The sequence below is a fragment of the Mus caroli genome, chromosome 6, assembly GCF_900094665.2.
Source record: "Mus caroli chromosome 6, CAROLI_EIJ_v1.1, whole genome shotgun sequence".
Classification (NCBI taxonomy): Eukaryota; Metazoa; Chordata; class Mammalia; order Rodentia; family Muridae; genus Mus; species Mus caroli.
The window spans coordinates 50,868,540-50,882,053 of record NC_034575.1 but is presented as its reverse complement, the minus strand read 5'-3'; the positions used below and the strand labels follow the sequence as shown (position 1 = coordinate 50,882,053).

The window sequence follows — 13,514 nt, the reverse complement described above, 5'->3', positions numbered from 1 at the left end:
GGAGCTCTTGACTCTAGATGCATATGTATCAAAAGATGGCCTAGTCGGCCATCACTGGGAAGAGAGGCCCGTTGGACATGCAAACTTTATATGCCCCAGTACAGGGGAACGCCAGGGCCAAAAAAAATGGGAATGGGTGGGTAGGGAAGTGGGGGGGGGTAGGGGGGACTTTTGGGATAGCATTGGAAATGTAATTGAGGAAAAGATGTAATAAAAAATATTAAAAAAATAATAATGTTAACCTAGTATGGAAGCGCAATAGTACATATTAGTGATAATTTATGGAAACACATTGTTGCCTAGAAAATAAAATCTATAAAGAAAATGAAAAAAAAGGCTAAATGATGACAGCAACTCCCACAGGAAAAGAAAAGAAACATTTGACATATCTTTTAAAAAATCAAACAATTTTTAGGGGCTGGGGAAAACAGCTTAGTGGGTAAAGGAACTGGCCACCAAGTCCCAGTACTTGAGTTTAATACCCAGGACTCCCCTAATGCAGGGAAGGAATGAATTCCCCAAATTTATGTTCTGATTTCATACTTATACTCTCCCACTATAATAAATGTAATATAAAAATACATAGCTTTTGAGCAGACGAGACAGGAAATTTTCATTAATGTCTTCTTAGAAAGCAGATTTAGTGTGAATCTGGCATGCCTGGATGGTGGCATGCAGCCATGTTCTTTGATTAAAAATTAGTGCAAAAGGAGAAATGCTAATCTACTGAAAACAGAGAATTCAAATACCAATCCAGCAAACAGAAACAAGTTAGTGACGAGGACAGAGCAGCTTGTCAGTTCTATAGTGAGCTCATGAAAAAGGCAACGGGATTCACCAGTCTTCCAGAGAGCAGTTGTCCATACACAATGTTTTGATGATAGAATGTTGCATGCTGGTCCTCTCCCACATAGTACCTCTAGTCCCATAGTGGCTGGACCTCTTTACCTCTTTACAAATGCTGGTGAGGATGCTTCTAGTTGGAGTGTAACCCAGTTCAATAGTGCATAACAGTTCCCTTCAGTCCATATTCTCAAGAGAATTTACTGTTTATTTGTTGGTTTGTTTATTATTTATTTTAGTGAGATATCTTGCCTTGACATCTGTGGTCTTAATTTGCACGTCTCTGATGGCCAGTAAAGTTGAACATCTTGTGAACTGTCAGCTTCCTTAGTCTATTCTTTGATTGAGGTGCTTGAATTCTTGTTTTTTGGTTTTTTGAGTCCCATGTTAAATGATATTAATCACCTGAAAGATGGATATAGTCCGTAAAAGTATTTTTCCTATTCAGTAGGCTGTCTCTTCCCTCATTTTATAGCTTGCTTTGCATATAGACACATTTTAATTTTATGAGGTCCCACTTGTCATGTGCTGGCAGAGTGCTTGCCTATAGCAGTGTACTGGCTAGTTTTGTGTCAACTTGACACAGCTGGAGTTATCACAGAGAAAGGAGCTTCAATTGAGGAAATGCCTCCATGAGATCCAACTGTAAGTCATTTCCTCAATTAGTGATCAAGGGGGAAAGGCCCCTTGTGGGTGGTGCCATCTCTGGGCTGGTAGTCTTGGGTTCTATAAGAGAGCAGGCTGAGCAAGCCAGGGGAGGCAAGCCAATAAAGAACATCCCTCCATGGCCTCTGCATCAGCTCCTGCTTTCTGACCTGCTTGAGTTCCAGTCCTGACTTCCTTTGGTGATGAACAGCAGCATGGAAGTGTAAGTGGAATAAACCCTTTCCTCCCCAACTTGCTTCTTGGTCATGATGTTTGTGCAGGAATAGAAACCCTGACTAAGACAAGCAGTATCTTAAAGTTTTTCTTTTTCCCTCATGTTTCTTTTGTTTCAGAGTGTTAGGACTTTTACATTTGGTGAGAGTAGGGGATCTGCTTTCCTTCTTCTACATGTGACTGCAGACTCATAGTGCTGCCGTAAAGACCTGACACACAGACTTCGGTTCAGAAATAAATACAATTAGAGAGTAGCTGGTTACCACCAAGGTATGTGTGCCACTGCTGCACCCTTAGGGTGATCCTACCATGCTAGTTATTGTGGTTTACAGGTGCCATAACTGGGTAGAAAGTTGCTAGCACCCCTCCTTTGGAAGCTTACATGATTCCTTCTGGTCCCATGAAAACTTTGGGGAGTAGGCATTAAGGTCAGGTCCAGCTCTGGGTACTCTGAATCCTGTGTCTGAAGAAGATAACGTCTTCTTATTGCCTGACTATTTTTTGACAAAGGTGTCAGAAACATACTTCAGCAAGTGACAGCCTCTTTAAAAATAGTGTTGGATAGATCTCTCATTTCACCAAAAGTCTGTCACAAATGGTCCAAAGGCCTTGATGTATGTCTTAAAGTTTGAACCTAGGAGAGAAAATATAAAACAAACAAATAAATAAACAAAACCTTAAGATATAGAACTAGGCAAGGACTTTCTAAAAAGAAAAAAAAAAGTGCTGATAGCACAGAAAGTAGTTTCAGGAAAGATAGTGACACTTTTGAAATTTTGGTTCCTTTCAAGACCTCAGATATATTATAAGAATATGTTTTTATTTTAATCTCAAATGTGGGATATGGAGCAACTTCAGATTGTCCACAGCAGTTGACTATGACGTTCCTCATACTCTGGAGGGCGCATGATTTTTGCCACCTACTAATTCTGTGATGTTTGGAATTCTGGGGACTTTTCAGGGGGTATATAAATGCTAGGTCCCCAAGTGGTAGTGGGGGTTGTTACTTGGTTGTTGTTGGTCATGGTTTGACAAGTAATCATTAGCAAAGAAGAAACAACAAGAAGAAATTAGATATCCTGTTGGTAAGGACCAAGCTTGCCCCAAGGAACGTGACACCTTTAATCAGCAGGAAGTAGTCGAAGGATAACATCTAGCCCCTGACTTTAGTCAGGGGTCTCTTGCCTTTTCAGTCTCATTTGCTCTCTTGTCTAGTGTTAGGGGGTTGAAAGAGTGGGTGAAAAGAGGTAGATAATGGTGTGAGAAAGAAGAACCCACAAAGTACCTAAAGGCCAGCTACGAGGAATTGGCAAATGGGATTAAGTGAAGTTAAAATGATTTTATAAAGAAGAACAAAAAAAAAACTGCCATGAAAAATATTTGTCCAACTAAATGTCAGACAGTGGGTTAATATCTAAAATACACAAAGAACTGCCTAAATTAAATACCAGGAAAACATCCCAGATGTCCCTCAAACAGAGGAATGAATAGAGAAAATGTACATTTACACAATGGAGTACTACTCAGCTATTAAAAGCAATGACTTCATGAAAGTCTTAGGCAAATGGATGGAACTAGAAAATATCATCCTGAGTGAGGTAACCCAGTCACAAAAGAACACACAAGGTATGCATTCACTGATACATGGATATTAAGAAAAAAGCTTGGAATACCCACGATACAACTCACAGACCATAGAAAGCTCAAGAAGAAGGAAGACCAAAGTTTGGATGCTTCAGTCCTACTTAGAAGAGGGAACAAAATAATCATGGGTGGTAGAGGGTGGGAGGGAATTGGGAGGAAGAGAAGAGGGGAGGGGATAAAAGGGGGCCAGAATCAGGTGTGGGAGGAGACTGGGGAGATGTACAGAGGGTCAGGAAATTGAACAGACGTGTATAGCAATGGAGGACGGGGAATTGGGAGTAGCCACCAGAAAGTCCCAGATGTCAGGAAAGCAAGAGGCTCCCAGGAACCAATGACATTAGCTGAAATACCTAACAAAGGGGAGAGAGAGCCTGTAGAGACCACATCTAGAGGTTAGGCACAGCCTCCTGTTGAGGGATGGGGCCACTGACTCATCTCAAAAATATTAGCCCAGAATTGTTCCTGTCTAGAGAAAATACAGGGACAAAGAGTGGAGCAGAGACTGAAGGAAAGGCCATCCAGAGACTGCCCCACCTAGAGATCCATCCCATATCAGCCACCAAGACACTATTGCTGATGCCAAGAAGTGCTTGCTGACAGGCACCTGATATCGCTGTCTCCTGAGAGGCTCTGCCAGAGCCTTACCAACACAGATGCAGATGCTTGCAGCCAATCATCAGACTGAGCACAGGGTTCCCAATGGAGGAATTGGGGGGAAGGACTGAAGAGGCAACACCATAGGAAGAACAACAATATCAACCAATCAGACCTCCCAGAACTCCCGGTGACTAAATCAACAACCAAAGAGTACACATGGAGGGACCCATGGCTCCAGCTGCATATGTAGCAGAGGATGGCTTTATCTGGCATCAATGGGAAGGGAGGCCCTTGGTCCTGTGAAGGCTCAATGCCCTACTGTAGGGGAATGCTAGGGCAGCAAGGCATAAGTGGGAGCACCCTCATAGAAGCAGGAGGAGGGGGATCGGATAGGGGGTTTGTGGAGGGTAAACTGGGAAGGGAGATAACATTTGAAATGTAAATAAATAAAATAACCAATAAAAAATTAGAAAAAAAAATACCAGGGGAAAAAAAAAAGCTCCCAGTGAGTAAATGGAATACTGATCAGGATAGACAGTTTTCAAAAGAGAATATACAACTGGCCAACAAATACCTAGAAAAGTGCTCAACATCCCTAGCCATTAGGGAGATGCAGTCAAACTGCTTTGAGATTCCACATCACCTCCGTAAGAACTGTCATCAGCGAAACAAATGACAGAAGATGCTGGCAAGAATGTAGGAAAAGAGGAGCCATATATACTGTAAGGAGAGTGAGCTTTTGCAGCTCTTATAGAAATCAATGTAGATGTTACATAAAAATGAAAAGTAGCCCTGTATACAACCATGCCTGGCTATGTACCTAAAGGACTACAGCCTGGCACAGAGTCCTGTCTTTTTAATTTTTACTTTTTAAAAAAATTTCATGTGTGAGTACTGTGTTTACATCCTTCCTTACTTTGCCCCTCCCCCAAAGTCTCTTCACTTGTTTCCTCAATTTCCTCTTTTACAGCACCTGTGTCCCCTACAGAGATATTTATCCTTCCCTGTTGATTGCTTCAGGATTCGCAATAGTTGAAAATCAGAACCACTTTAGATGTCTATCGTTAGAGAAATGTTTCCTGTAACACATATACACACTGAGAGTTTATGCCAATGGAAAGAAAAAGGAAATCTTCACATTTTCAAAGAATGGATTAAACTAGGGACAAAAGTAATTGAGACTCAAAGACAAAATCTACACATTTCTCACATATGTGGACCCTAGATTTCAGTATGTGTGCTTTTTGTACGAAGCACCTTTCTTTGTAAAGTTACTTAAACTGATCTTAAGAATAAAGCTCAAAAGGGGATTGTCTGGGGGGATATTACAGGTGTTACAGGCTTTTAGAGAGAGCTGTAGGATTTGGTAGAGTCAGGGGCTTAGCTCTTTCAGTTTGCTCTTTTTTTTTCTGCTTTATGTACCATCCCTTCAGTTTTAGTGAGTAAAGTCCGTTCCACAGAGGAACTTCATCCCAAGAGGAGGATGGATACAAAGGCACTTTCCCTTTTCTTTCTGGAGAATTACATTTCCTCCCTTCTTTGTGTTTTTGCAAGACCAAATTCTCAGTGTGTAACAACAGATTGTATACATTGTTTACTCAGACCCAAGCTGATAAGTTGCTTATCAGAATGAAACAGAATCACCATATTACCCAGGGCTCCTCCTGCAGACAGTATGTTCGGATGCCTGTTAGACACACTATAAAGTGATCTGTGGCTACCCCTGATTTACATTCTTCTCGTTTGCTTGTGCCCTTGTCTTTGCTCAGTCCATTAAACTTACCCTGCATGCTTCCTGCTCCCTGTACCTGAGCTCCCTTCCCTAAAAGCTACAAACTGCTTCCTTGAGGCTTGAAATGTCCCCAGTGAATTTTGTTCTCCTTATAAAAGACCTTCTGAAGCATGGACCGTTCTTCTTGATCTACGTTGTGTATCTGTGTTTTCTCTTATGTGACAGTGTAAACACTGTGTTGTATCTCAGAGGATGAAGGAAGTGAAAATATTGGGTTAAAACACTTAGGTTTCTTTCCCCTCACTATGATCCAAGATTTTCAATCTTTGGACACAAAACATGCTAGTGTTTAACAGCGTTTTGAGGAAGCATTGGTCCGATGGTCACTAAGGCAATTCCCATTAGTATCTTAGCACTTCTCAGCTCATTGTGAGTACTGGATGGTGACACATTGGAACCTGACTGCTCCTTCTCCTACTGTGTTTAAGGCTACAGATAACTGCTAATAGAGCTTACAAGTCAAGTGGATTTACAGACCATCTGGAAGGGTTATGGAATACACGACAAGCTGTCATTGTTGAGTAAGAGGAAGGAGGTATGTCAGGGACACAGGAGAGTGTAGGAAAATGGGTAGGTACCATATAGGGAAGAAGGCAGAGGAGCACACAGCTGGGTTTGGGAGCAGGAGGAGCAGATGAGATGGAGTGGGCTCAGTGGAGCTGCTTGCCTCCTGCACCTGAGCCACACTATTTTTGGTATCCTGAAGGCTTAGTTTACCTGTGATCTCCCTCATGGGGCTTTTGATATTATTGGAAGAGACTCATGTGATTTTGTTTCTGTATTTTTGTCTCTATTTAGTCAGGAGCATTTCATGCTTTCAAAGCAGCCTAAAATAAATTGGAGTGGGGGGAGTTTTAGTTTTCATTTTGTCAGAGAAGACTTTCCAGGCAGTGCCCCCTGGAGACTATACTGTGGATACTCTATGTACTGGGCGTGGGTTTGCTTCTAGTGGGGCCTGTTGGGAACCTCCCCTGGTACTTTTCTTCCAGCTTTCCTCTAGGGATTCTTGACCCACAGAGGAACTATCTGGTGCCCATGCATAGAAAGCCCTCAGAAACCATTTCTGAGAGTTAATTCAGAAAATTAATAACTCCTCTGATGATCTTTCTAGAATCTAGCCCTACTTGACCTATTTTTGATACATTTTATTTATATCATTGATTTACTTAAGAGGTCATCAGAGGAGTGACCTTGAAAACATAGTTAGGCACACAGATCCCGCGAGAAGAGAGGAAGATGCGTCATACTCTGGGGCCACATGGGAAGTGCTTGGATTAGTCATTGACAGGAAGATGCAAGTCTGTGTGGCCAAGAGCCTCACTGTGGCTTTCCTGGGAAGGAACAGGTGAGGTAGGGTCAGCAGGCTTAGATTGGCCTGTCTGAAATGGGTTCTGGAGTATGAGAGATGCTTCAGTATCTGACCTTTGGGTAGGTCTAGATGACAATCACCCTGATTATGTGAGACTAAGATGGGGAGTGTCCAAATGTCTTGGCTTTTATTTGAAAAGTATACTTCAGATAGGACTTCTCAGGGTTAGGTGGCAAGTGAGGCAGGAGACTAAGATAGGGTAACTCAGGAATATTATTGAATTGTCTGGAAGAGACATGTCTAGTACATGAATACAGGGCAGAGGTTCAAATGCTGTTTTTGAAAAGCAGAAACCTGTTGACACTGATGGGAACTCCTGGATGTACTTGGCCATGCTTGGTCTTCCTCTTACTGTATTTCCTGTGATTCTTCACTATGTTGCCTGTGATATGATATATGTTTTACTTTAAAAATTGAAACTAATTTTGCTCACATTTTATTTTTGTGTTTTCTTTCCTTTCTGAATAATAGTTATCTTTTTACTAATCAAATTGGTCATCAAACATGTTCTCAATGTCTCCTGAATGTGACCATGTGTTCATACTGAGAGAGCCACATGCCTCTTCTCTTCCTTGACCATTTTTTTTCTGTGTGATTTTTCCTTCTGAAATAAAAGCTTTCATTTCCAGCATTTAAATTTTAATTAAATTTAAATTTAATTCCACATGTTAATTTTCTGTAGCCTACGTATGATGCAATTTAGGATTACGGTCTCATGGCTCCCACCAAGTCTAAAAATTCATTCTAGAGTATGTTTGTATGTATCCTTAGAATTGATCTCTTAGAGCAGGTAGAATGACTTGGTAGTAGGCTTCTTGACTAGCAGGTATAGAATCCTGGGTTTAAGTTCCAGTACCACAAGGACTTTAAAATTTCTCTAGGCATGCATTATTCTGTAATTGTCAGAAGACATTGGCTCACTCTTAAGTTCAGTTACAGCTATCATTTTACATATATATATATATATATATATATATTCATATGTTTATGTTTGTATACAATTTTAGAATCTATTTATTTTAATATTAACTTACACAGTTCAACAATATAAAATATTTATCAATGTAAAATAATCCTTTCATATCTACCCTAATTTCTCTATTACTATTTCATCCACTATATTATTTACATAGGTTTTGATCCTTTTAAAATTTCTTCTTGTTTCTTACTGGAGACAGAATAAAATATACATTTTATGCATATCACCCTCAATTAAATATATCTTTAATCAGCATATAGAGTTATTTCCATTTGGAAGTATTGTTCAGTGGCACAGATGTTTAGAATATGAATACATTGCAGGTAATTCAAGTGGCCGGTAGGTGGTAGTAGCCTAATTATAACAGAATTCCTCAAGTGAGGGCAGCAAATATTAGCCATGGGTAGCTTGGCTCCTTTGGAGTTGCTAAAGGCTAATATCTTTAACAGCACACAAATGTGTTGGTGAGTTGATTTAGTTGTTAAAGAAACCAGGAAAATATTTCAATTATTTGGAACACACAATGCTTCATCTTAATTGTCAACTTGATCAGGTTGATGGATGTCTGGTACACGAGTCAAAAAACTCTGGGTGTGACTGTGGTGTGCTTACAGAAACAATTACATCATAGGGACTTAATGTATCTCCTGATAGACAATTTAGTGACATTATGGGGCATATGAAGGAAGGTGGTCCCTTGTTGGAGGAATTGGTCACTAGGGCTATGTAACTGGGAGCTATATTTTGTCCTGGTTTCTTCCTATATTTCATTCTCTCTTCTTCCCGTTGCCATGATGTAAGTTCTTTTTTTTTTTTTTAATGCCTTCTTTGCTGTGATGGATGAATGCTACAAAAACCATGAGCCAAAATAAATCTTTTCTACCTTATGTCCTTTATATCAGGCATCCTGTCATAGTGACGCAGGGTAGGTATCCAGCACAGCAAATCCTAAGGCAGACAGATAATTAAGACCAGCAGGAGAGCAGAAATGAATTTGCTTAATAGTCATAAAACTGTCAAGACTTGTCAGTATCTGCAAGAAAGTAATTAGTTGTATTTCATTTGATAAGGTTCTTGTTTTTTCTGTAGGCAAAAATCATGTTACCCATCTGTTTTCTTTAATTTCAGGGTATAAAATAAGTTCAAGATAATGAAAGTGGTGATAACCTGGGTTGGGTGAGCGGCACAGGATATCCACAAAACTATTCATTTCAAAGACTAGCGCTTTTCCTTAATAGTGTTTCTTTATCACCTCAACTTAATCATCCACCACTTCCTATTGCTTCTACTTGATTTTTTTTTCCAAACTACCTTTGCAAGATGGAGGTTTTTGTCCTGATGCTTATCACCCCATGCTAACAAGATGGCTGCTGCAGCTCAAATACTATTGTCACCTTTCAGCAGGAAGACGAAATGAAGAGGAGAAAGGAGGGAAAGGTGAAGTTTAAAGGGATGAAAGTATTCTCAGGATAGCCTCAGGCATTTCCAATTATAATTAATTGGAGCAGAATTGCAACACAAAGCTAGCTACAGCAGCAAGGAAAGCTGGGGAATTTCATGTATTTTTTTTTTTTTTCATGTAATTTTTTTTTCCTTTAAGGGAGGAAGGCAGATGAGCTGGGAGTTGGTAATGAAAGTTAAGTGAGTCCTATTTAGTGACTTACTGTCTCTGCCCTTAAGCCTGTCATTGTGACCTTATTTGCTGGTTCGGGTTTTTGAAGATACCATTTGGATATCCCCTGGGGACCCGTACAGAGGGTGGCTTGCGTTTTATGATTCTTTTGATTCGACAAAATGATAGATATTATGAATTCCCTGATGACTGCAAATGAACTTGTATTTTATTAGTTTGTTTATTCTTAAGATTAGTCATCTGTATCTATAAAGCTTTGCTATTTTGCTTAAAAATAACATGCCTCACTTTAATGCCCCATGCCTTCATGCGGACCTTCCTCTAATCCTGCCCTACAGTGTAGCAGCCTGCTCCCTGAAGAGAAGATAGACTACTATGGTTTTGACCATTTTATTCAAGGCCCTAAGAGGCCTTTGGATTTTCCTCTAGACAGCAATCCTGTCTCTGCTCCAGCCTCAGTGGGTGGCTCTGTTGTGTCTTTGAACTGCTGCAGCATCCTTTCCTATTAGCTGCAGTACTGCTGTGGCCTGAGATTCATGTCCTGTGTCACGTTTCCTTGTTGCTCTTCCAGGTCCCCAAAGCTGAGTAGGTGAACCTTCTTTGGTTTCCTACAATACCTTGTTGCTCCCTAGCTATGGTGTATTGCTATGTATTGTTAATGGTCAGAGCTACGAAGACAAACTAGTAAATTTAACAGAAGACTGGTAGGAGCTATAACTTGGATCCACTGAAGATTTTCAATACTTCCTTTCACATCCCTAACTCTTCATTCATCTCTCTATGGTGGGGTCTGGAATGGGACCTGGGTCACTGATGAAATTTAATTCATGTATATTGAACGAGAAAATGAAGGAATGGAGGAAAATGCCCAGGAAGTTGATTGTAAGACCTTTACGTAGCAGCTGCTATTCTTGTTCTTTCTCCTGGTACCAGAACTTCATTAACATATAATTAACATAGAACCAGACTCCATTAATAAAACCAGATCATATTAAGCTATATGGTTAGGGCTTCAAAATTGTCCTGTATTCCAGGGGCTTATGAGTCTGTTTCCTGTTCCTAATGTGCTCTTGACTGATGTAAGAGTAGTTTGAATGGACACTCCAAGGGGATCATCATGGATGGTGATGGTTAGTAATAGAACTTTTCACTGTCATGTGTGTCCTTGATAAAGGTTCAGGAAGGTACTTTCCCTCAGATGTATGACATTCTTCTGCTCTTCATAACAGAGCCACCCTTCAGGCATAGCAAGCCAACATTAATTCTATGGTGGGATGCAAGGGGCTGCTTAAGGTCTTCAAAAAGCTAAGTGTCTCTATGTGCACACATACCTATTCTCTACCTTCCTGTTGCAGCGTGGTCATAGCTAGTGTTGTCTCAGACTCCTCCCTGTACATTACTCATGTTCCATCAATAGGCTTTGTTGAATTAGAATGGTATTCCTTCTGTGTGGGTGGAGTGTTAAAAGCCAAACCAGATGAATGCAATTCTATGGAAGCAAGGCAGGCCTACCTTACAGTGTCTTGGTGCAAATATAAAAACCATTACTCCATGATGAGCTGTGTTTCAACTGTTTTAATTTATTTCTTTAGAATGATGAAGTCAACGGATTAAGAGAGAACTGGCATTGTATAGATAATTGTTTTTATACTCATTGATCATATTGTGGCCATATGAAGAAGCAATGGATCATGGGACAGATGCAGAAGGAGGAGGTACTGTGAGTAGGAGCCATGATTTGAGTCTCTGTGGGAGGAATAAGTGAGTTCAGGGAACAAGGCACAGGATTGGGGAATGGTGTCTGTGAAAGGTAGCTTAGATTTAATTCTATATGACCTGTTTCCTGGGTGATTAGGGTTAGGGTTATTAGGGCAGTGAATAGAGGTCAGGAGCATGAAAGCCCAATAAAAAGGAAGTTGGATGACCCTGGGTGCTAGTGGATGATCAGGGCCAGGAGGCCAAGGAAAGTGATGAAGTTGGCTGTGTTGGGCACATACAAGTGGGCAGATGTCAAAGTACAGAGTTTCCAGAAGATACAACCATGCTTAATAGGCAGGGATCTATGTTGTTATGGAAGAGCTAGAAGAGGTTTGATGCCCAGTATAGGGGAATGCCAGGGTAAGAAGGTAGGAGTGGGTGGGGGGAGTACCCTCATAGAGGCAGGAGGAGGGTGTATGGGATAGGGGCCTCCAGAAGGGCAACCTGAAAAGGGGATAACATTTGAAATGTAAATAAAGAAAATATCCAATAAAAGGAAAAGAAAAAAGAAGAAGAGGTAAAGGAACATTTTGTCACATCCCACCAAGGCTGTGTTCTTTCAGTACTTTGGTTTGAATGCATTAATAATAAACTTAGAATCACTTATAATGTGTCAGTGTTGCATTATTGAAAAGAAATTATTAAGCACTTCTACTCGGTGTAATTTATCCAAAAGCGAACCCAGATTTGGTGTCTCCCCCTGCCTTCCCCCCATCTTCTGTTGTTGCCCGTCTGTTATAAGTCTGAATCTATGCCTGCTGAATGCTGTCTTGTGGATCTATCTGTTCCTGGCTCTGTCTTTGTGCACATGAGTGTGCCTATGGGTGTGTCTGTAACAAAAGGCTTTGCTCTCTCTTTAATTGAACAGCACAGAAAGAATCATACCAGAGAAAGAATAAGGAATAGTTTACAAAATTTTATAAGAGATTAAGTCACTGATTCAAACTGACCCAAGCAGACCCAGATAATAAACACTATTATAATCATCATTGTTTATCAGGCAATATTCATATGTTGCAACCAATATTTATGATGGATATTAATGATATAAGGCTGCTTTCATTTTATTTTCTGTTTTCAGCAAATGATTATCATGATGTACATGCATATATGTATCACTCTCTGATATGGGTATACAAGAGTATCAAACTTAAGATCCCAGCCATGCTTTAGTTTAGATTGGAAAAATTGATGACATGAAAATTCCAAGGCAAGTAAGGTTGGTTGTTATATTTTTCCCTCAAAAACACATTTTGAGTATATAGCAAGTATATATAAACAACAGTTTGAGTATATAGCAAGCCAGTCTTAAGTCTTAAATGACCTCAAGGTGTATTATTAATTCTGGCTGTGAGGTCCAGCAAAAACTTCTAGTCCCTTTGAATGTAAGAGATATTTTTATCATATTATTACACATTATCATGTTGATATTGACATCTTTTGGTGTGGTGGTTTTAATTGTGCCACTCCTTGGGACAAGCATATTCAATCCACCACATTTGTCTAATTCACCTCTACACTTATAACATCATTTCCACCTGATGTTCACCTTTCACACTTAGCTGACATATCTGATGTGTTTTTAAACTGGAGTGTCAATAAATAAATATTGCAAAATAGCCTTTCCAAAATCTTAATATTGCAGAAGAAATGGACAGCTTGATAGTGACTTGTAATTCCTAGAGTGGGCACTCTTTGAATGGGTATCTTTTTAGAATGGCATGTTAAAACCTGGTCTCTGGCCAGCTCAACTCATAGGGGAGACTTGTGCCTGGAAATCCCTGAATAGACATCTTCATGGATACAGGTGCTATTACCCAACACGTGGAGCTGATCCCTCTGCACTGAAACAGGATGCCTGTGATGTTCAACTGTAATTCTGTATATTTACTGCTAGTCTGTCTTCTGCATACAAATAAAAAGATCCCTTATTTATCCACAAATTGCCTGCTGAGTATCTACTCATGGAGCCCCGTGATGTAGGTGTTGATGAGAGATGTCTAAACTTCCTTCTCTGCCT

The 13,514-nt window shown here is 40.1% G+C and overlaps 1 protein-coding gene across 2 annotated transcripts in view; it reads left to right on the top strand.

The window, feature by feature from the left end:
* Pde1c (phosphodiesterase 1C) overlaps positions 1–13,514 on the top strand; it is a 535,503-nt gene that overhangs the window by 189,206 nt on the left and 332,783 nt on the right. Inside the window, exon 1 of one of the 2 annotated variants that reach the window (XM_021164319.2) lies at positions 11,400–11,451. The exons of the other annotated variant lie outside the window; for it this stretch is intronic. Coding sequence (XP_021019978.2) covers positions 11,421–11,451 — 31 coding nt within the window. The 5' untranslated portion in view covers positions 11,400–11,420. Of the gene's footprint in view, positions 1–11,399; positions 11,452–13,514 lie in introns of those variants that run through there. 2 annotated transcript variants of the gene reach the window in all.